Below are 22,640 nucleotides of genomic sequence, written 5' to 3'. Positions count from 1 at the left end.
TTAATTCATGGGAAATATATTCTTTTTTTCAATTATATATTTTTGTTATTCTCTTCAATTTAATTCACCGTTAACTTTTCAAATTCAAGATACAATTATAACAAACTTTAAAGATTTAAATATTTCACATAAAATTAAAAGTTTTGAATATAATATTTATCTTTTTTCGTCCAAGTGGCCATATATATATATATATATACACAACTAAACTTTTATCCTAAAAATTTAGGATTGGCTATATGAATTTGCTTTCTACACTCTAAACGATTTTGGATTAAATCCTCAGAAATTTGTAATACTTCTAGGTCATGTTGTACTACTTCCCTCCAAGTCAATTTAGGTCTACCTTTTTTTTTTTTTTCTATCATCTAACCTAATATGCTCTACTTGTCTAATTGGAATTTCCATATGTCTACGCTTCACATGACCAATCCACCTCAATCTCCCTTCTCTCAACTCATCCTCAATTGGTAACACTCCTACTTTTTATCTGAACTTTATATATATATATAGTGAACATTATAAACCTGAAATATAATGCCTATAGCACAAATTGAAAGAAAAGAATTTGGGTTAACAGAATCAGTATACCTATGGATTATTACACTTGAAAGTCATGGATTCAATGCCAAAATCTTAACTTAAAAATAGCAAGATAAATCCACCAACCCAAGGTAGAAGAAATAACCAGGATATTGAAGGTCAAGTACATCTGAAATTATGCAAAAGGAGAAAAACATTTCTCTCAAAATGTTCCTAGTCTGCTCAATGGAGCATTCTAGAACAGTTCAAGCAAATCAAAACTTAAAATCTAAAACATTAGTAGATTTCCAGCTTTCTGTTTAGGATGTGATGAAGATCCTGGCATCTGGGCCAACAATAGAAAGCTTGATTCAATGGCGAAGAAGTTAGGATGAAACTTTCAAGCTTTTCAATGCCGAACCAAGCACAGAAACCTTGTCGGAAGCTCTTTGCTTGTAGTCTTTTTCCAAGGCTGCTGTTGCAAGAGATTGCAGGTCTGGACTATCCTTTTCTTCCTTGTTTCGCCCTTTTGTAAGTTGTGCGATGGCAGATGTACACTGGATAATAGGGATCATAGCATTCTCTTAGTCATGCAGATTAAGAAAACCTAACTGATGAAATTGCATGCCAACATCATTAAAATAAATTTGAATGCAAGATGCCTTTTTGCTTCATCTGGAGAGAAAGAGAGAGAGAGAAGGAGAAGAAGAAGAGGAGAAGAAAGGGGGGCAGGCTCACCAAACAAATACCAAAAAGTGCTCTGGTGTTCTTGCCCCCAGTCAACTCTATTGTGGATGAATAATATTTCTTAGCTGCCTGAAGGTTTTCTAGTCCACCAAGTGTGTACAGCACCTGTTAAACCAAGAAAGCAAAAGCATTTTAATGTATAGTGTCAGAAATCAGTCAGTCACCTGTGTTCTTGTTCCCTTCATTCCAATAGATTTTATATCCAAGGCCTAAGGCCCTAATCAGAATATGATGCAACATCAAAAATTCTGAAATGATAATCTAGTGGGAGATATTTTTGCAATTGCGAGTTTGTCCTACATCTACCCAAGGAAAACTCTAGTATCTCTATAAAAAGGCTCTTACAATCTTCTCCTTTGCAGGCAAAAAATGGCCCCCATGGAAGTAGGTACGTGGCTGAGTAATTCTCTCTTTTTGTGATCACTTCTAATTTGCATGTGTTGCATGAGTAATTTTTTGGCCTGATACATAAATTAGTCCCTAAACTATTTGGCAAAAGTCTAATACACCCTTAATATTTTACTTTGACCTATTACATCCCTGAATTTTTTTTATCTATTGCACGCTTCAATTTTTTACTCTTATAATCAATGAGCACAATTTCTTTTTTCAACTCAATAATAAAAAATTGAATAAATTGTCAAGTTTAATCTATTATAAAGCGAAAAAGAAAATATTAAAGGGTGTACAAGGTTAAAAATAAAAATTCAAGGCTGCAATGGGTCAAAATAAAAAATCAGTGGTGCATAGAACCTTTCCAAATAGTTCAAAGGCTAATTTATGTATTCAACCTAATTATTTTCAAGAGGCATCAAACACTTTCAGCTAACAAATTCAAGGAACTTCAATTCAGTCAATGCTTTAAAAAATTGGAAACAGCAGAAGGCATCATGCAATGCCAATCCACCAGCTTTGTGTTAATGTTGCTTTCTGTGTAGGTTTTAGTAGGAATTGTATCACTCATTTCCTTCTGCATGGTTTGATGTGCTTTTCTTCAGTTTAGCATTTTCAAATAAGGAGCAAATTTGTTGCATCGTAATATCAGGAGATGGTGAATGCAAGATGCTGCTGGCTTCCTATATTAATCACAAATAAGATACAGCGTATAATTGCATCAATTTGTTAAACCATGAAAACCAAGAGGAAAAAGGCCAATGTGAAATTAGAACAAAAGGAGTAAGCAGAACAGAGAAGTCTCTTACATCAGCATAGGCTAAATGATATAGTGGAACTGTAGGCTGTGCCAATATTAACTCTTCATAGCAGAATGCCGCTTGTTTATACCTAATATATTGAAGTGAAGACATAGATTAAGCTGCTGAGAAAGTATTCAGCTGCAACATAACTGAAGGAATTTGGTAGACATTAGCTTTTTTAAGATATAACTTAGAAAGGAAAACTCACATCTGTAGGGAAACATATATCTCAGCAAGTTCTCTCCAGGTATCAGAATCAGCCATAAATCTACCAAAGTTGGAAAGGAATAAACAAGAAAAGAACAAAACCCATCTGTGTGTTACACTAAAACATTATCAGAACACAAGAAAGTAGGGTTTTGAGATATTCCTCACGTTTCAAGATATTTGTTGATAAATTCAATAGCCCCTGACATGTTGCCTTGTGCCTTTGCCAAAGCCACCCTCCTTTTATGTATTACCTGCTTTAAAAAACCAACATTAGTTTTACATTTAGTTTTGAATTTCAATAAAAGAACATTTCCCAATTTAGAAAGATAACACAGTCATCATTAAGAAATGAATGTTTCATTTCATTAAAAATTGGTCATACCTGATCCAATGGATTGTCCTCTAGCAGGCTTAAGTAAGCCTTTTCTGCCTCTGTCCAAGACCCCTTGGCTTCAAGTAACATGCCCTCCAGTCTGCCTGTGATTTATGCCAAATCAACAATACTCAGCCATCACAAATCAATGAGTTCAAGAAGTGTATTTCTTCCTGAAATCTATTTGGCACCATTCAAGGATCAAAGTGTCAAACTACAGTCTATCATTCACGGATGCATGAAAGGAAGTCCTCCCTCTCTATCACCATTCACCAAACCATTGGATGTTGAAAGTCTAACGAAGAGTTTTAGGAATTTAACTAAACCCAAAGAAATATCGATATTGGATCAACAGTCAAGAATTTTAGAATTAGTTATTTTAAGAAAAACTTTGAAACTTAACTATTTAGAGCTCATTTTGTTTTCTTATTATATTACGCATTAGGATTAATTGTTTTCTAATTATATTAGGCATTAGGATTAATCTATTTCATGATTTGTTTCCTTCTTTTTATTGCTACAGTTTTTGGCGCTCCCCGAGTTGACTCTTGACAGTAGGTTGTGGTCAAATGATGAAGAAAGTGATGCATTTGCAAACTTATCTTTATCTTTCTTCATTGCTGTTGTTGGGGGCTGCAATGAAGAAAAGTACGGTGACACAAATGTCAACATTTGCATACTTCTCTTTCAAGTTGTGTGCCTTAGTACCACAAAATTGCCAGAAAACAACCTAAAACTTCCCTTGCCCCATGGGAATAATAAATTAAAAAACCTATGATGTTGGAATTTCTTAATGCTCATGACTGATCCATGAGTAGGAAAATCCAAGCAGGCAAGCCACCAGTCCCAGCACAAAATCATAGTGATGTACACACGGGTTATTTCAACTTACCAACTCTTTTGCTCTCTGGAAATCTCTTCTGCAACACATTAATGCAGTCCTACAAAAGGTTCCAAAACATAATTGCATCAACTTTAATATAACAAATTTCATACCGCCCATCTATTTCAATACTCGATAAAATTCAATTATTGAACTGCTTATCAAGATACAATAAAGAAAATGCATGAATTGGCTTGCTTATATCCAAAGATTATGCTACACTTCACATGAAAGAGCAAAGGAGAGTTTGACATGGATATGAGTTTGGTACTTTTAACCGATGACATCTCAAGCAATGAGGTCCAATGCCAAAGATGGCAATCAGTGTTGTCACAAGCGATCTAGGATAAGTGACCAAGTGAAAAAATCAATGGCGTTAGAAATCAAATGAATAAGCCAATCATAAGATTGCAAATCCATGATGATACTTTATCATGTCATCTATGCAATATATCACCTAAACAAACAACTTGACTATGAGGCAAAGATACAAATGAAATATATCACCTCATCAGTGAAACATTTGCCAGGATGTCTAGAATGAAAATAAGGCAAAGTTATAGAGATACAAGGACCCAAAAGAAGAAGAAGAAGAAGAAGAAGAAGAAGAAGAAGAAGAAGGCAATACCTTTGCAACATCAAAACATTGGCAGTCCATAGCTGCAATTGCCACCTGTTCATAAAGAGTCCATTCTGCATCAAGAAATCAACACCTACTAGTTAGAAGTACTGTCCTATAATTTCATACCTCCCTAAAAAGGGGAGGAGGGGTGGAGAAAAGCAAAAATCTTCAGGAACTCTTTCAGGCAGGATATTTTCTTTTCAAATATATATATAAAAAATATTCAACTCAATCCATAGCAATCTCAGGCTACAATACTAAAATAAAATATGCTAAAGTACTCCAAACCAGTTAGAAACAACGATCAACATACAAATATAAGATCGAGAAAAAGCGCTCCTAACAAAGATTGAATAAATCTCTAATCTTGGGGCAATCCGCTGTTTTGTGCAGAATCTCACACAATAATCAAAATGGAAGTATTGCTCCCCTCTGCTAGACATGCTTGAGGTTTGCTTTCGTGTGTTCTCTAGTTTCTCCATGCCATCAGACAGATTAGACATACGCAGCCCAACCCAGCGTCTCCTACATAGCCCGACTCAACTGATAAAAGGTTGACGCTTTTGCAGTGTTTCGTATAGAATCTATATGCGTAATCAATCAACGCCAAGTTTCAACGTCACATATTTCAATTTCAAACAAGTTTAAAAACTTCATCAACTTGTACTACCAACAGTAACTCTTACTCAGACCCAACCAAATCAGGCCCCAAAGTCCAAAAATTTCATATCCACAAACATAGAACTCATCAAAAAATTGAAAAAAAAGACTGAAAATTCACCACAATTAAGGAAAACCCAATGGCCAATAGAGCAAATCGATAGAGAAAGGAACCAGAAACGCTCACCTTCAGGACCGAGACTGGATCGCTTCTTGGGGTCATTCAAGATAGATAAACCATACTTCAAGACCTTATCAGAGCGCCTAACCTTAAGCTTCCTGACGAAGCAGAGATAGTCCCAAGCTCCTCCACCTCCATTCTCCACCTGACCCTCCAACCTATTCAACTGCGTCTCCTCTGTTTTGGTCACCATATTGGTCTCCCCTTCTTCGTTTGCGTTAAGGCTTCTGTGGCCGGTTCTCGGATCTGTACTAGTTAACGGGCGGAGGAGACAAGAGTGTGAATTGACTCAGAAGCGCTAGCGTCCCAGTTTTGTGCGGTTGACGGGTTGAGGGCTGATCCAAGGGCATGTATCAGGCCGGTCCACCATCACAATCGGACCATATCAAAAAATAAAATAAAATAAAATAACACCAACAACTTAAAAGTCATTAACATGCTTTAAAATCCATATAACTTTCGAATTTTAAAATATCAAATAAACTTTGAAATTTTAAAAATAAAATAAAATCAAATGAGCTCAGTATTTTATATAAATCAATAACAAATAATGTCAATTGGCTAATAAATAATATATTTTAAAATTAATTATTTAAATAAATAATATTTATTTATAAATTTTTGTATATACTTTAATTTTAATATTGATATATTAATACCCAAAACTTTTTTTTTTTCTGAAATGACCAAAAATAGTGATAATTTTATCCTTAGCTCTATAATTATAATTTGAATCATTTATTATTTATTATGTAAAGTTTGAGTTGATTAATTGAAATTTTTATTTAGCAACACTCCGACTCAATCTTTAATGATTTAATTAAATCAGCAATTAAAAATATAAAAATTAAATGTCACTCCTAATCTAAAAATTAAAAACAGACTCCAATATCACAATAAAAAAGACATAATAAATTTAAATAAAATTATTTTTATAAAAAAGAAAATAAATTTTCGAAAATACCCATTAGACCTCAAATATATTATTTTTGTTTGAATTATATGATTCACTTTATTTACTTTTTATTATTATATAAATCATTACCAAAACGTCGCGTTTTGGAGAAATCGTGTAAGCTGAAAGCCTAGAACCGCGTAGTGCAGCGACACAACCAGTGTCATCGCGGTGCTTTTCGGTATTCAGTAGTAAAACCCTACCAGTCGTTGTCCTGCTGTTTCTTAGCAACTCTAATGGCAACCGCCAAAACGACCACAGATGAATCTGACGTTGGCATCTTATGCTATATCTCTCAACTCCCTGGCTTTCGCGGGATTCTCAAGCAAAGATACTCCGATTTTATAGTGAACGAAGTTGATAACGATGGAAATGTAGTTCATTTGACCTCTTTGGAAGTTCCTGCACAGGTGAATTTCATCATCAATTCAAAAAAATTTTTACTCGATTCAGACGGTTTGTGTTGTTAAATTTTTTTTTTTTTTGTGCGGTTTCAGCTTGCTGAGGCCGCAGAGGAGGGAGAGAATAAGGTATCGAATCAAATTGGGAAAAGTTACGCTTCTGAAATCGAAGCGTTCAGGTCACTTGCTGGTGATTCTGATGGGGAGCGTTTTGAAGCTTTTCTCACTCAATTTACTGCGGGAAGTGAAGAAAGCAATAACATTTCGCCAATCCTTCTTTCTCCGGATTCTGATAAGGCCCATCGAACGGTTTGTTTTTCAGTTTTTTTTTAAAGAAAAAAAATTACTATATGATATAAGTTAATTCGTTGTCTTGAATCTTTCAGGCAATGCATAATTTCTTCAAGGAGAAGTTCAAGTTCCTTGTTACTGATACGGTTGATGGACCTGATGCTTCATCTAAATGTATTCGGGTGAGATTGAATCCTGGAGGACATAACAATGGAGGTAGAAATTCCAAGAAACGGAAGGACAGAAGTGGTAAGCCCTTTGATAGCCGAGGTTCATATCATTGGCCAGAGCACCTTGGCAAGTTTCTCAGGTAGTAGCTATATGAGGTGATTTGCTTTTCAATTTATGCTTTCGTATAGATAGCAAAATCCTGATTTCATACCCGTTCGAATTTGGAGCAGATGTATGGTGTGGGTTTTCAAACATCCAAAGGGACTGAATTTAGATTTTTTTCAGGTTTCACCTCTACAAGGAGAATAAAGATACACAGGAAGCCATAGGATTAATAGGAAAGATGCTTGGCATTCAGGTACGTCAAGTTTTGCATAATTTTGGTTTGCCTACTGTTGTGATCATGAAAGATGATAAAGCAAAAGCTTTTTGCTCACAGTTGGATGGTGCTTAAGCAGTAATGGTAGCAATAGTATTTTTCTTCCTATTTAATCTTTTTGGTGAAAATGTACATAACTGCTCTTATTTTTCCCCGTCTGGATAGGCCGTCTCTGGAAAATCCAAATTGTTTATCATACCTGTAAATGTTTTCTATTTGATTGATATTTTTGTTTCACAGCCAAGATCTTTTGGGTTTGCGGGCACAAAGGATAAGCGCTCTGTGTCAACCCAAAGGGTAAGCCATTATCATTAATCAATAATTCTGTTGTAAATCCGTTTATTGCAGTTTGCCTCTTTACAAAGGTTATTTACACTGGTCTGTATTGTATTGCTCACTTTAGGTGTTGCTTGAAATGGTATTTTTTATTACTAAGATGAGTGTGGCATGTGAGCGCTGGGATGCTAAATCATCTAGTTTAATTTATTTTAGTCAAAGGGGAGGAGTGTTTCAGTAAAAAAAATTTTCCCTGCTTCCAGGTTACTGTTTTCAGGCAGCATGCTAGTAGACTAGCTGCTCTTAATGACAGATTGATTGGTATCAAAGTGGGTAACTTCTGGTAAGGTCAAATTTTTAGTTTGTATTCATCCTGAAAAATTATGTTTTAGCACTTTCTTATTATTGCTGCATTACTGTGCAGCCATGTCAAGGAAGGACTTGTTCTTGGGCAGCTCCTAGGTAACAGATTCACAGTCACCTTACGGTATGTGTGCTTTCTTTCATGGATTTCATTTATGTTGGCTGGTTATATTTTCCAATTTCTCTAGTGGCATGGTCTCACAGCTCTTACATTTCCCTAGAGGAGTCATTGCAGATTCTGAAACTACCATCAAAGGTTCTGCAGATTCATTAGGAAGGCATGGCTTCATCAATTACTTTGGTTTACAGGTACATCCTTGATCATAAATATGATATGTGTGTGTTGGCTTCCTTTTCTTTCTAATTTTCAAGTTTACATTTCTGTATTTGCTCTAGTCAAATGCAATTGATCAGCCATCCTTACAGAAATGTTGGCTGAGCAATGCTTACTGATCTTTGATGCTGACCCCTGAGTCAAAATACATATTATATCTTTTTTTCTTAGATTCTTACTTGTGATTTTGTTGTATACTTTATAATATCCTGTTCTTTTCAGCGTTTTGGTAGTGGTTCTGTGCCAACACATCTAATTGGGGCTGCATTGCTCCGAGGAGAGTGGAAAAGTGCTGCAAGCATGATCCTTGATCCAAGAGAAGGGGATATCCTTTTATTGATTCTGCGTTTATGCAGAGAGTTTTTCTGTATAGCTGATTCCTAATTCAAATGGTTTGTTTCTTCCAACTGTAAAGCAATGCTGCTAGAGCTAATAGCAGTTGTTTTTCTCAACTTATATCTTTAAACACAAAGAGATGTGGTGAGGAAGGCACGAGAATATTATAGAGAAAGCAATGATATTGAAGGGACCCTAAGGCAATTACCTCGGCACTTGATTGCTGAAAGGGCCATAGTGAGTTGTCCTCCTCTAGCACTGCTCACAAATAACTTTCTCTGCATTGGGTGCTTCTAATATTTAGTTGGATTCCATATAAAGGTTTTAAAAGAGTAAAAGTTAATCTAATGTCAAACTTGTTAACCTTTCTCCTAATTTTTTTCTCATACATATTTCTCAATTTTTGTTTATGTCATCATGTTAGTAACAGAATTTACATTCTTGTAAGACAGCCTCTTGATTAACATTTTTTGCCAATTTTTGATGTTGTGCAGCTTCAGTGTTTGAAGAAATGTCCTGGGAACTACTTGCTGGCCCTGAAAGCTATACCTAGAACTTTGAGGATGATGTAAGTGTTTATTTAGAAATGTTTGAATATAATATCTTCCATTGACCTGTAAGATGGTTTGTGTTCAGCATTTTCTGAAAGAATCATTAGCACTTCTGGGCCTTCGTCATCATTGAATAAACTTGTGCTAGAAGTGAATTTTATTTAGACAATTTATTGCTTACACATGAATGCATTTGTAAATGCCAATGTTGCTTAATAATCCAATATGGTTTATTTCAATCTCAGATGTAATGTTAATTTGAAAACATATCACTTTAGCCTGCAGGAAGGAAGTATATTGCTTGTGAGTTTGTGTGTGTGCTTGGAAGTTGAGGTATATGTAGTGTTTAATGTAAGACCAATACTTTATCAACACTTTAGCCTTTGGAGCTACAATCATACTAATATTTTTTCTGCAATACTGATTTACTATAACGAGATTATGGACAAATGCATCATGTATGATGAAATTATTGTATTTTCACTGTATGGTTTTTTATTTAGATATTTGTGGTTTTTTAGGTATGTGCACAGTTATCAAAGCTATTTATGGAACCATGCCGCAAGTGTGAGAGTACAAAAATATGGTAAACTGACGTGTTTTCTGATTTTTTTTTTTTTGTTGTTCTATGTGCATAGTGATTAAAGCATATGTTTGCCTGTCATTGCCGTCACTGTTATCACCATCTGCATTGTCATACCTTTTTTACTGCTTTTGGAAATGAATAGAAAAGGCTTTTTACACCTTATAATCATGTGGCAGGAATTGACCGAGTTGTGGTGGGGGACTTGGTGTATTGCAAAGGAGATGATACTGCAAGAGAGACATCAGGATTTAATTCGGAATGTGAAGATCATAGCTGTGATGACATGTATGATTGCAGTAATTTAGATGAAACCTCTGGAACATATGTTCCTGAATGGAAAAACACTCCTGTTAAGGTCAATTCTATATTATAGCTCTCACAAAACTATTTCTTCCTTTTCTGTACATATGTGCCAATCTTTAGAGTAATGGTACTGGATCACTTATTTTTCCCTATCATGTATGTGAAGTTTACAATGAATAGTATTTTGCTTGTGGTGCTCTCTGTTGTTAATCTGATTATATATCACTCATAAAGTGAATATGTTTAATGTAAGATTGAGAACTTAAAGATGATTGCCTATCTTTTGGCAGGCAGTAACTGCAGAAGATATCTCTTCTGGAAATTATACTATTGATGATGTGATCCTTCCTGTGCCTGGGTAAGGCGAAACCAATCTTGCTCTTACCTGTTTTTAAATTAAAAAGAACAAGTCAACAATGAAATTAACACTTTTTGTTTTGGCAGCTCTAGGGTGTCTTATCCAACAAATGACATTGCCAAAGTTTATCATGATTTGTCAAAGAAGGTCTGAAATAACTTAACAATCTATCAACTACCTCTGTATAAGAAGGATTCTGGAAAGTCCTTGAATGTTTTATCAATCATCATGAAAATTTAATATTTATTGGGGAAGAGCACCTTGGGCTCAACCCCTCAATACAACCAAGGTGCATACATCTCTGCTTTTATCCTTCCATGTTAGGAAGTACAAATTACAAAGCATGGGAGTTAGACTGCTTTTATTATTCCAAAGTTAGGAAGCATGCCCCCTTGGGGAGTCATGCTGTCACTCTTCTTTCAACTTATTTACTTATTTCACATTCAAAGTTCAAACTCTAGCCTTCTCAGAACCTTTTTTAATTTCTTTTTTCTTTTAATTACCGTGTTATTTGTTTTGATCAGGATGCTATCAATTTGGCTGAGAGTGTGCATAGTGTCAAGTACTTTACACAATGCTTTCCCTCGAATACTTTATGATACTGCCTTCCTATCCTCTCTCTCTCTCTCTCTCTCTCTCTCTCTCTCTCTGTGTGTGTTTTACACATACAACTGCATACTTTATTCTAATTGGAGTGACGCATTTGTATCTTTTTGTAGGGAATTTTCAATAACTAGCATGACTGGAAGTTATAGGCGTGTTTTTCAGAAGCCAATGGACTTTGAATGGCATGCCTCCTTGCTTTTCTCACTGTATAGCTTTGTTGGTCTGGATATTTGGAATCTGGGTAATTAATTGACCAATCATGGTTATTTCTTTTTTTGCAGGGAATTACTCTCATATACTGATGGTAATATACCATTGGCAGAGACAGATTTTGACAGAATTGCCAAGGTTAAATCTAAGAGCTTATTCAAAGAAGAAGAACAAGCCAATGGAGATGAGAATAAAAACCCATCTGATTGCATGGGACCACCAGCGAGCTTTCAAAATAATATACATGTATCAACAGATTATAATGAGACTGAGGGTGAGCGAGAAGTAGGGCGAGCAGAAGTTGAGTCTCTATGCAACTCTAATTCACAGGAAGCCCAAATGGCTCTCAAGTTAAGCTTCACTCTTCCAGCTTCATCTTATGCAACAATGGCCATTAGAGAGCTGCTGAAGACATCAACATCTGTAAGTATTTCTATTTAAATTTGTATTCTCTAAATTTGCTGAAACAATCTTAAATTTGGAAATTTGTTTGAAGTGCTTGAATCCCAAGGTTTATGCCTGCGTGCCATGTGGGTACTTGGTCAAAATACCAGATACATGTATTTGCAGTTTATATATGTATATTTTCAATATAGGTTAAACTTTTTACCCCAACACAGTTATGGCCCATAAGTCCATCAATATAGTTTATTAGTCATATTTTACAACTATTCACTGTCAGACTTCTTCTTCTTCTTTTTAAATATTGGTATACGTACATATCTAACTAATTTCTTCATGAAAATTTCAGGTTGCATTCCACAAAACATTAAACCAGTAAGATCATAGACATTTGTGGTGTCCAAACTGACATTATGCTTTTTCGGAGATCAAAGGTACTAATTACTAGAGCAAATAAGTTTCACTCTTTTTCTGTATTAACAATTTCCGCTTTTTGATAAGATTCTATCTTATTAAATGGAAGATAGGTTTTTTTTTTTTCCTTTCATTTTTTTTCTGACAAGCTGATTCATCTGACTTCCCACATCCACATATGATTCTTGACTCTTTGTAATACTCAGCTTAGTTTCTAAAACACTTATAAACTATACCTGTTTATAACATATGCCTTATAATATGTTCGTCATGATGCTGTCTGGTTGGATGTTTGGCCAATGTGATGTATTATAACAGATTTTGAAGCTATTTTAGATGGGATCTCAAACCTGTTCTCTGGGAAAATGAGTTTTAGGGACCGCCCTACCCTGTTTTAGTCACAGTGAATGCCTAAATGTTCATAGTGTTGTTAAGCAGTATGCAGTATATGTAGGCCTTCTCCAACTCATGAATTCGATTCACATGCAGGTTAGTTTTAGTGGATGATTAAAGTTCAAGTTTGTTGCTTGTGACACTTCTGGGAAAAGCTGTTATTAACTATTTGCAAATGAAGGAAAAAAAATTTTGGTATTTCACCTATTGTTCCTGTATGTTGTATCTTTAACCTATTAAATAATTTAACATATTAAATAAACAATGAAATTATTGTTCTTTCTATGATTCTCATGAAAGATCATGTTTTACACAAGTCATCTAGCTATGATATTCTATATGCCAACGATCTGGTTTCTTTAATTTTTTCCCCTCAGAAAGGAAAGCTATGTTAATTCCAAGGAATCTTAGTGTGTAATTTTGTGCTGCAGAGGATGCATTCTTCCTTTGTCTGCAATTGTTGGTGGCCAGAAATCTTCAAATGAAACTGATTTCATAGCTTCACAAGAAGAGTTGCTATGTAAAAAGTTTTTATGGGTGAACTTAAATTTGATGCTCCCTTGCAGCGACACTGGATTCATAAATTTTTAGCTGGCGTTTTTCTTTGATAGCATAGCATCGTAGCAACCAACTTTGTATTTTGGTTATTCCTTCCAAAAGCTTTGTTTGGCGTAGAGAACCACATTGGAATTTAGATAACCAATTTGTATAGATTCAAATGGGGCTGCTGTCAAAAAATTCAGAAAACTTGGAACAAAAATGTTTCCAAGATCGTTTGTGGACAAGAAAAGTTTGCTTTGGTTGGGAAAACTAGAGCTGGTTGGGCTCTTGGCATCACAGTCACTGTCCTTTGATCTGGTTGGTTTATAGAGCGTGATGGTCTTGGTTTTCATAAGCAATGGGTGTTGGGTGAGGATGAACCTTGAATCTGAGCATCTTGCTGGGCACTCCATTTGTTGAAGCTGTTCCGTTGCCTTGGGGTTTCATGCTCCTTTTGGGTCTGTATTTGGGTTCACTTTTGTGATCTGAATTGAGCCCTAGAAGAAGATTCTATGTTCGCCAAGTGATTACGGGTTGCCAGTTGGACCTGTCTTCCTCTCCAATTACTCAGCGAAGGCATAGGCCATCCACTTTTTTATACAAAATTGGCAGGGGCCTGCAAAAGTCTCCTCTCATCAACCCATCTTCCATTTCCCAAAAATAACAGGCAAAGATTCTTTCTCCGATGAAACCTTCTACGCTACTAGTGTTTCTTTGCTAGGTAACGTCCTCGAAATTTAGGAGTCCACCTCCACCACCCAATTCTTGAATTCATTAGGTGAAGCATATAGGGCACAATTGATTTATTTTGTAAGTAGTAAAGGAAATCATCGTTTTATAGTGTTAAGGTTTCCAATCCAGCTTTATCTTTTTATAATAATCAAATATAATATAATAATCTTAAATCAAAATTGTAATTAAAATAGATAAAACCAAAAGGTTGGCTGAGATTGCTATTTAAATGTGAATAAAACATGGCCTCGTAATAATTATGAAAATGAGAAGACATGTTTTGTGGATGCAATTCTTAAAACTGGCAGTCATAGGTATATTATGGGTCATCCCTTACAGAGATGATTCTCAAAATATCTACCCATTGCTAATAAATACCAAGGTATTCTTTTAAATCGAGATCTAATCATTCTGAAAATAACTCCAAGATTATTGATTGAAAGCTCATTGATACATAATGGTAGACGCTTTCCAATAGAAGATACGAGACAAAAGCACATAGCATTGCCATCCAGAGACAGATCCAAACAATTTTAAGAAATTATTAGGAAGATGAGGACACACAAGTGACCAAATGACACGTCTAGTAACTGCAAATTCGCAATGGATCTATCACATAATGTCAAATTACAGCATTAGTACCTTGCCCAAACTCATCTGCAGAAAAGTTTAAATCCCTAACATGACAAAACTAAATTGCCTATCTCAATTTAAAAAAAAAAAAAAAAAAAAAAGGAAAGAAAGAAAAAGGAAGAATGAGAAGAGAGGGGCACTGAAATTTACAACCTAAAAAACATCTACCTAATTATCTTGTGCCTCATCACAGATCATCGATGAAAAGCTGATAGATCAAGCTCTAAAACTGTCACTATGGTACACATTGAATCGGTTTCTATAAATCTTCAGGTTTGAGAGTATTCTCCTTGAAGCTTTTTGTCAACCATATAGCAGTCTCCCTGGGGGAAACCTTACCGGGCCCAAAAGGCTTTAGTAGCACACCAAGCTCTTCGTACCTTTCATCTTGCAGTAATCTTGCACTAAATTCAAGCAGCCCTTCCAAAGCTTCAGCTCGTTGCTTGAATGATGAGGTGTCAAACCTACAGCGCCTTGTGTCCGACGAGGTACGGCTCGATGCACCTGCTGTTGCATTTTGATTAGAGGAATTGCTTCCTTCCTCTTCATCTACCTGAAACACGCCATGTTCAATTCCTTGCCATGCATTAGCGAAATTGGGCTTGGCAGAGCTTCTGTCAACCTCAACTGTGCATTTGTCCTTTGTGATTGAGTGGTCACCGTGATGTGGGGTGCCACATGATCCTTGAGCTGAAGTCGATGAAGTTCTCCTGATAGGAAAGAATGTCTCTTCATATGAAGCTAGTGGGAATTCAGCTATCCTGTCAATTCGAGGAGCATTGACAGAGACATCTGGAGATTTTATATCGTGAAGGATACTGATATTTGCAGATCTTGTTGGCAGTGGGAAAGATGCTCTGCGATTTGTAGGGACTGATTTTTTTGTTGGAGTGCGTGTGATAGGTAGCTGAAAAACAAAAAAACACACAAGATCCAGATTTGAAGTACTAGTTAAAGTTGCAATTGAGAAGCTGTGTGCAAGCATGTTGGATGTGGTATGTGTGTTTGAGAGAGAGAGAGAGAGAGAGAGAGAGTGAGAGAGAGAGAGAGAGAGAGAGTCCTATTATCTTACAGTTTCACGCTTCTTCAGAGTCTCAGTTGGTCGCCCAGTTGTGACAGAAGCTTTTGGGGGAGTAATTCTTGAAGCCTTGGCAACATTTGAAGGTTTTGAAGCAGTGATTGATTTACAAATAACTGTTCCTTCATTACTTCCAATGGATAATTCTGATAACCTACCATGTATTCCTTTTGTAGAACACAACGAGTCTTGCTCTCCTGCAGATATATTGGGGTTTAATGCCCTATCATTGCTGAATGAATGTCGCTTCTTCCTGTAAGATTTAAGAGAGAGATCTTCTGGATCTGCAAATCGTGTTTTCTTTATGTAATTGGATTCGGGCCACTGGACAGGAAGTGCATTGTGTCTAGGGCTGTTGATCTTAAGATGAACCTTGAAGGCATAAGGCTCAAGATATGGGTGCCTGAGAAGCTCTGCAGCCTGCCACCGTTGATATTCATATAGAAGAAAACACATTAATTTACTAGCACAAACTCATGTTCACACAGGCATGCACAGGCAAACATGCACTGAAATTTCTCTGACAACGGTTCATTTATCAAAGTATGCCAAAACATAACCCAAAAATTTTATAGCAGTTGCACCGAGTCTACTGACCGTTAATTTGGCTAAGCTTTGTTTTCATTTTTGAAAGTTAGCAAGAAAAGTAACTTATTACTTTGATAGTTACTTCGCAGAGCAAAGGCAAATAAACGTTTGTATGGTCCTATGAGAAGAGTAAAATTTGTTGCAGACTCGCAGAATCAATAAAATGAAACTTCGTAGATCATCTTTATCAAAGCCTACAATTATGAACTTGCACTGAAGGATTTTCATATTTCACACAAGAAGATATCAGAGGAGATTACACATACACTTGGCCTAAGCTCTGGGTTCTTTCGCAGCATGCTTTTGACAAGACCTCGGCTGGAATATTAAGCAGGAACATGATTAACATTTACTAAAAATCAATCATTTATAAAAATGAACTGCTACAGCGGTTATAAAATGAAGGGTTACGGAACATACAAGGCACCAGAATATTTAGTTGGAAGTGGAGCAACAATTGATTTATTTATCTTGTTAATAAGAGCTTGCATATCCTGCACAAAAGACAAGCAAAATTATGTAAATACAATAAAAAAGACTCAGAATCAGACACCAAAAGAAATTTAAAACAGTTAAAGACAGCTCAAACACAAATGGAGATGTGAAGAAGAGCCTCCTATCATTCACCATGCCAAGCACATAAGGGACTCGAAAAATTAGTGTAGTAGAACCTACAGTCTCCACACAGGAAATAACAGGTATGATCAACACAGCAATACAATAATTCAAACCTGAATCTCCTACTCCTAATTTAAGTCAACTTGAAGTCTCCTTGAACATCTTCTGACCATTTATGTGGTCAAACAGTCAGTCAATCATTGCTCCGTTTTTCTTTTTCTTTTTTTCTTTTGGTATATTGGAAATTTTTAGGGCAGTTGCCAGGATATGAACCTCTAACTTATTGATAGCATTCAACTTAGGGGTGAGCATTCGGTTCAAACCGAACCGAACCGAACCAAATTAAATTATAAAAACCGAACCGTAAATTTTAGAAACCGAACCGAACCAAAATGGGTGAAAACCGAATCGAACCGAACCATTCTATTTCGGTTCGGTTCGGTTCGGTTTAAACTGATCGGTTTGATTTTTTATTGATTTTTGAATTTAGACTTGATTTTCAAGTTATTTGGTTTAATTTTAACTTTGGTTTGAACCTAATAACCATTAATCAATGAAATTAAATAATTAACATATATAAAATTAAATATAATTCATAAATTTTTAATAAAAATAAATCAATTCAAAAATCGATTCGGTTCGATTTAATTTGATTTGACTATATAAATTACTATTCAGTTCGGTTCGGTTTAACCGATTTTTTTTCTGTTCAAAACCGAACCAAACCGAAATAATCGAAATTTTTATAATTCAAAATCGAACCGAACCGATTTAATTTTAAAACCGAACCGATTAAACCGAATTGACTCGGTTCGGTTCGGTTTTTCGGTTTGTACTGAATTCTGCTCAGCCCTAATTCAACCACTGGGCTACTAATCCAAGTGCATTGCCGCATTAAAAACAAAGCTGACAAGTCCAATCTGGCAAAATGTGCAAAAGAAAATGGCAATGTCCTTTATTGATTAAGACAAGGTAACTTATTCTTTCATAGATTGGTACATTACATTTTGCACCTGGAAATAAAACTCCCTTTCGGGATTTCAGAGCAAGAAAAGTAAACCTGCTAACAAAAGTCATAATGAGCACTGAATTAAATTCCCTTAATTTTAAACTATTTTGTAAAAGAAATCAAGCAATTCTTCTGGAGAGTTTCACTAATTTTAAGAGAATATATAACAACACAAATCTCAAGGCCACAAGATGTGCCAAAAAGCCACAAGGTGGTAGATGCAAAGAAACCACACCACAAGGGGTTTTTTATGTTTCCAACAGCACAACTTCACTAAATGTATAATCACCAAACTTTAGGTTAAAGAATCAGAATTCCAAAGAGTGTAAATTACACACAAAAAGGTCGAATAATTGTTAGTGAGAATTAACCTAATCATGATGCTTGCTATTACTTGTAGCAGTCCAACATCTATACATGCATTAAAAAGAGCTATGAGAAATAGATAATAGACCTACAATGCATATAATCAGAGTCCATAAAACTCACAAAGGCTTTAAATGCAGGCTTCAGAGCAGTCATTTCGTATATACAGCATCCTGACCAATTTTTCAAAAAAATATAAACATGTGACTAAAGAATCAAGAGAGCAATTAAAGCTAAGTAACTTCTGCAAACACATGCTACAACTTACCCAATGACCAAATATCTGATTTTGAACCATAAGGTATATCAGCAAGAAGCTCAGGACACATATAGCTGGGAGTCCCCACAACCTGAATTCACGACCATGACATTTAGGAAAAAGAAGCTGAAATTGGAATATTATCCCTGTTTAGGGACAAATATACTTACAGAGGAAGTAAAGTCATCCGAAGTCAAAATTTTGGCAAGTCCAAAATCACCTGCACCACTGTTGATCATTATTTGTTCAATGAAATCAAAATGCCATTGACCAAGAATTAGAAGATAACAATCAGATCACTCACCAAGTCGAATGTTATGTTCCTTTGTCAAAAAGATATTTGAACACTGAAGGAATCATTAAACATTATCAATACAATGCAACTTCAGAGAGAATTCATCGTTTAACCCAAGTACAAAAGTATGCCGCTAACCTTGACATCACGATGAAGAATATGATTCATATGCAAGTAGTCAAGTGCCATCAGAAGTTGCACAAGCCACTTACAGAGCTTCTGAAAAATATTCAATAACTAAGATGTAAGAATCAGTTGTAATTAAATTTTAAGTGCAAAAGTTGTTAAAATGAGTAGAACAAAAAGGAAAAACAAACCTCTTCTGGGAAAAGCATTCCGTTAGCTTTCTTTATAGCTTCTGCCCTGTAAGACATGAAAAAGAAAAATAGCAAAAGTGCCTGAGGTTATCCTTATTTCAAATGAATGGATATATGAATTTATAGTTCCACAGATCTTAACTCTGGCTAGAATCCAACTTACATGTCTCCTCCTTCACAATAACCTATGATAATACATACATAGCAGCCCTGAGTCAAAAGTATCAAAATTGAACTACTATTAGACCATCCACTCTATCCACTTAAAGAGTTCTGAACCATAATAATGATACAAAAACTGGCCTAACTAAAAGAAAGAAGCCATAAAAAACCAAATCATGGATCTCAGGGAATTTCATGACAATGAATATTGAAAAAATATGTTAAAAATATATCACACTATGCCAAGGGCATTCAACAAAGCACAAGTGCACATTAATTTTAAGGATGGTTCCTAGAAAAGAAAATGTTATGCCAAAGGAATTAGGCAATGCCCTGAAAACACACAAACTAGTTAGATATGTAATTTTAAAAGGAAAAGATGATTTGGACACCTTTCAGCTCAAATCTAAACAATAAAATGCCAAGAAGACCACAATCAAACTCATCGTCCATCCATGCAAACCATTGGCAAGGAAAAAAGAAAATGAAGGCAAAAGGATGCCACAACAAAATGAAGCATTGTAATTAAGAAATAGTTATAAGCAGTAAGTACCTTCTCTACCCAGGAATCTTTGTACTCTACAATAAATGGATTTCGAATTCTAGAAATGAGTTCCTTCTGCATGGAACAGGAAAAAGGTTGAGCATATACATCCAATTATCATCTAACAAGTTTAAGCCATAATTAGGTCCCAAAATCCCTGTTCAAAGATATTAAGAGGCATATGAACAAAATCACTGAATTCAGGCCCTTGATTAACACTGTGATTTTTTTTTTGGGAGAAACAACAAAAGCAATAGCAAATGCTTTTCTTTTTCCCTCATGAACAAAGCATAGCAGAATTTCAACACAAAAGAAACGTATGGGGACATATATGGGGACAGAGATAATGTCAGACATTCTGATGATAAGATGACAAATGGCCTGGCAATCGAGACAAATTAGACTCTAACCTCTTGATGTGCAGAGCGGCGTGACCTATCAGTCTGCCGGGCAAGACGGATCTTTTTCAGCACATACCTTAACAAAACAAAAGACTCGAAATAAAAAATTAAATTTATTCTAAGAAAGCACAGTATTAGATACGCTTGTCATTCTTAGCACAGAATTTCTTATGGCAAGTAAATAAGAAGATAGAAAGCAGAGTGTTAGGCTCATTCTCACTTCTTCTTTTCATGTTTATGCTTCACAAGAAGAGCTGAACCAAATGATCCCTTGCCTATTTGCTCCAGTACTTCATATTGCTCCATGTGAACTATTCAAAGGACTTGCTTCTCTGCTCTAAGGCAAAAAGAAATCATTAATTCCACAAAAAAAAAAAAAGGGAAAATCTGCATATTGTAGATACCCATCTATAAATCAAAATGTACTTTGATAAGTAATGTGCAAAGTAACAACAAAAAGAAGTTACTCTATCTGTGAAGTTACTCAAGATAATGCATGTAATATAAGCTAGTGAGTAGTGATAAAGAAAAGGAACCGCAGGAAAATGAAATCAGATCATCTGAAGAATTTAAAAAGTAAAAAATAATAAAAAAAAAACCCTTGAAAGTCAAGAAATACAAGAAAAATCCAAATCTAAGATACCCTTTTTACTGCAAAATGTGAGAAGAAATGTACCTTGCAATTTAAAATGAAAAACTAACCTCTCAACAAAAGAAATAAATTGTAAATAATCAAGAAAATTAAACCAAAAAAAAAAAGCATTTGTTAGTAGGTTACATTGCATGAATTTAAGCACTCACAGATTCAAATAAGCAGGTGGACATTAAAGTGACCAAACTTAATTAAAGCGTGCCAGATTTACAGCGAAATTTAAAAAAAAATTAAAAGGAAAAACTCAAAATTCTAGGTAAAATTAAGTCAAATTCTTGACTAAGATTTTTATGGCATAATATTTGGCCAACAAAATAGAGTGAAGAAGGAAAACAAAATGCCGAATATATAATTTTTTTTTTTTTTTTTCATTTTCATACTTGTAAGGCTCAAATTAGCCAATAAAAACATTCAACCAAACCATTCAAGACTAGAAAAGCTGAGCTTAATAAAACAATCAATGTCTCACCAAACACCAGAAATGAATAATATGAGATTCAAAATTCTAGTATCCTTCCTTCCCCCACATTTTCCCAGCAACCAAACGCTGTCATTATCCAAACGAAAAAAACGGAAAAGGAAAGTTCAAGAGAGAGAAAGTAGGCAACCAAAAAAAAAATATCTACCTAAAAGAGCACTAGAAGACCACAAGAATACCAACTGAACTCCTTGCACTTCAAATCAAAATTCCAAAAATAGCAAAAATGCATCAGAAATCAAAGTGAATCTTTCAGTGCAGCAGAGAAAAGGGGAAGAAATTAAATAGAAAGAAAGCAAATCAAATCTAAAAACTGTGAAATAAAAGGAAAAGAAAATACCTGAATGTGTGTAAATATGAAATGAATGGATCGAAGAAGGAGATCACAATGTGCGTGGAAGAGAGAGGAAGAGGAATGCAGAATTTAACATTCTCAGAGAAACGAAGAAACGACAGCGTTTAAGAAGTAGAAGAAGGAGCTTAGGAGCAAGTTGCAGCGACAGCAGGAGAAGCTCTGGGGACATGCTGCGTTTCTGGAGAAAGGGAGAGTGAGAAAGGGACAAATTTCAGTAAGAGAGCTAAGAAGGAAACAGATAATTGGACCACCGTTTTATAGCCAAAAATAAAAACCGAGGGAGAGATTAAAACCACTTTCCATCAATTAAAAATAAAATAAATAAATAAAAAAGATTCTAGCACATTGAGGCGGTCGTCTTGTGATAAAAACGTTTTTATTCATTTATTTGATTTTACTTTAGTTTTTTTCTCGTATATTTAAATTTAATTATGGCATCCATTTTACATATATCTTGCCGTTGATATAGCTTGAATTGAAGTCAATAGTATAAGAAAGGAATTAAATTGAAATCAATTCTAATCAATTTTTAAAATTTAATTCAATTGATTCGATAAAAATTTTAATCAACATTGATTTTAAATTTAATCAAAATCAAGTCCAATTGAGTACAGAAATTAACTCTTGACTAGATATAGTTAAAATTAAAAATTAATAATTATTGGGGTTTTCTTAAAAGGAATTTTATGCATCTCAATGGTAAAGATATGCAAAGAAATTCACAAACTAATTAACCCGATCAATTTAAATAAGTTTAAATTAAAAATAATGATTTTATATATTTAAATATTAATTATAATTTAAAAATAATTATAAATTAAATTTTTATTTAGATTTCATATTAGCATAATAAAAATTGAACTCAAATTGATATATATATATATATATAT

General features: G+C 34.8%; 3 protein-coding genes across 8 annotated transcripts; 1 reads left to right on the top strand and 2 right to left on the bottom strand.

Moving 5' to 3' along the window:
• Positions 1-553: 553 nt before the first annotated feature.
• LOC110662581 (uncharacterized) lies at positions 554-5,751 on the bottom strand. The gene is made up of 9 exons (XM_021821593.2): positions 5,401-5,751; positions 4,560-4,624; positions 3,941-3,989; positions 3,058-3,152; positions 2,841-2,926; positions 2,674-2,733; positions 2,472-2,553; positions 1,261-1,374; positions 554-1,079 (listed from the first exon to the last, which is right to left on the bottom strand). Exons 1-9 carry the CDS (start codon positions 5,585-5,587, stop codon positions 909-911), a joined length of 909 nt encoding a protein of 302 aa, XP_021677285.2. The 5' UTR covers positions 5,588-5,751; the 3' UTR covers positions 554-908.
• A 714-nt stretch (positions 5,752-6,465) lies between these two features.
• Positions 6,466-14,110, top strand: LOC110662580 (multisubstrate pseudouridine synthase 7). 5 transcript variants are annotated; one of them, XR_009147747.1, is made up of 21 exons: positions 6,468-6,759; positions 6,847-7,059; positions 7,137-7,351; positions 7,498-7,570; positions 7,832-7,888; positions 8,131-8,210; positions 8,292-8,354; positions 8,452-8,539; positions 8,787-8,890; positions 9,035-9,137; positions 9,395-9,468; positions 9,973-10,037; positions 10,214-10,392; positions 10,631-10,698; positions 10,785-10,845; positions 11,223-11,260; positions 11,418-11,486; positions 11,586-11,937; positions 12,266-12,350; positions 12,820-12,918; positions 13,155-14,110. XR_009147747.1 is itself a non-coding variant. In XM_058144487.1 (19 exons), exons 1-19 carry the CDS (start codon positions 6,586-6,588, stop codon positions 12,293-12,295), a joined length of 2,106 nt encoding a protein of 701 aa, XP_058000470.1. In that variant the 5' UTR covers positions 6,468-6,585; the 3' UTR covers positions 12,296-12,601. The 5 variants fall into 5 exon arrangements, 2 of the variants coding, with proteins under 2 accessions (XP_058000471.1, XP_058000470.1); XR_009147748.1 differs by lacking the exon at positions 12,820-12,918; XR_009147746.1 differs by lacking the exon at positions 13,155-14,110 and having other exon boundaries at positions 12,820-13,006.
• A 452-nt stretch (positions 14,111-14,562) lies between these two features.
• On the bottom strand, positions 14,563-20,642 carry LOC110662579 (serine/threonine-protein kinase Nek2). Of its 2 annotated transcripts, XM_021821589.2 has the most exons (14): positions 20,486-20,642; positions 20,275-20,341; positions 19,874-19,939; positions 19,322-19,368; positions 19,159-19,204; positions 18,980-19,060; positions 18,851-18,893; positions 18,717-18,766; positions 18,556-18,637; positions 18,411-18,460; positions 16,715-16,788; positions 16,561-16,612; positions 15,701-16,126; positions 14,563-15,535 (listed from the first exon to the last, which is right to left on the bottom strand). In XM_021821589.2, the coding sequence occupies exons 1-14, from the start codon at positions 20,569-20,571 to the stop codon at positions 14,888-14,890; spliced, it is 1,818 nt and encodes a 605-aa protein (XP_021677281.2). In that variant the 5' UTR covers positions 20,572-20,642; the 3' UTR covers positions 14,563-14,887. The 2 variants fall into 2 exon arrangements, with proteins under 2 accessions (XP_021677281.2, XP_058000472.1); XM_058144489.1 differs by lacking the exons at positions 19,322-19,368; positions 20,486-20,642.
• Positions 20,643-22,640: the final 1,998 nt, after the last annotated feature.

This window comes from Hevea brasiliensis, chromosome 3 (genome assembly GCF_030052815.1).
Source record: "Hevea brasiliensis isolate MT/VB/25A 57/8 chromosome 3, ASM3005281v1, whole genome shotgun sequence".
Taxonomy (NCBI): domain Eukaryota; kingdom Viridiplantae; phylum Streptophyta; class Magnoliopsida; order Malpighiales; family Euphorbiaceae; genus Hevea; species Hevea brasiliensis.
Note: the sequence above shows the minus strand (reverse complement) of the source record. Positions and strands in the feature narration are given on the sequence as shown.

Coding starts and splice junctions, on each gene's coding strand:
- LOC110662581 (XM_021821593.2), bottom strand. CDS start 5,587: ATGGTGACCAAAACAGAGGAGACGCAGTTGAATAGGTTGGAGGGTCAG. Junction 4,625..5,400: donor ATCCAGTCTCGGTCCTGAAG/GTGAGCGTTTCT, acceptor TTCTTGATGCAG/AATGGACTCTTTATGAACAG. Junction 2,927..3,057: donor AGGACAATCCATTGGATCAG/GTATGACCAATT, acceptor TTTTTAAAGCAG/GTAATACATAAAAGGAGGGT.
- LOC110662580 (XM_058144487.1), top strand. CDS start 6,586: ATGGCAACCGCCAAAACGACCACAGATGAATCTGACGTTGGCATCTTA. Junction 10,699..10,784: donor GTGATCCTTCCTGTGCCTGG/GTAAGGCGAAAC, acceptor TTGTTTTGGCAG/CTCTAGGGTGTCTTATCCAA. Junction 11,487..11,585: donor AAGCCAATGGACTTTGAATG/GCATGCCTCCTT, acceptor CTTTTTTTGCAG/GGAATTACTCTCATATACTG.
- LOC110662579 (XM_021821589.2), bottom strand. CDS start 20,571: ATGGAGCAATATGAAGTACTGGAGCAAATAGGCAAGGGATCATTTGGT. Junction 19,205..19,321: donor TATTGTGAAGGAGGAGACAT/GTAAGTTGGATT, acceptor CATGTCTTACAG/GGCAGAAGCTATAAAGAAAG. Junction 18,638..18,716: donor CGGATGACTTTACTTCCTCT/GTAAGTATATTT, acceptor TCGTGAATTCAG/GTTGTGGGGACTCCCAGCTA.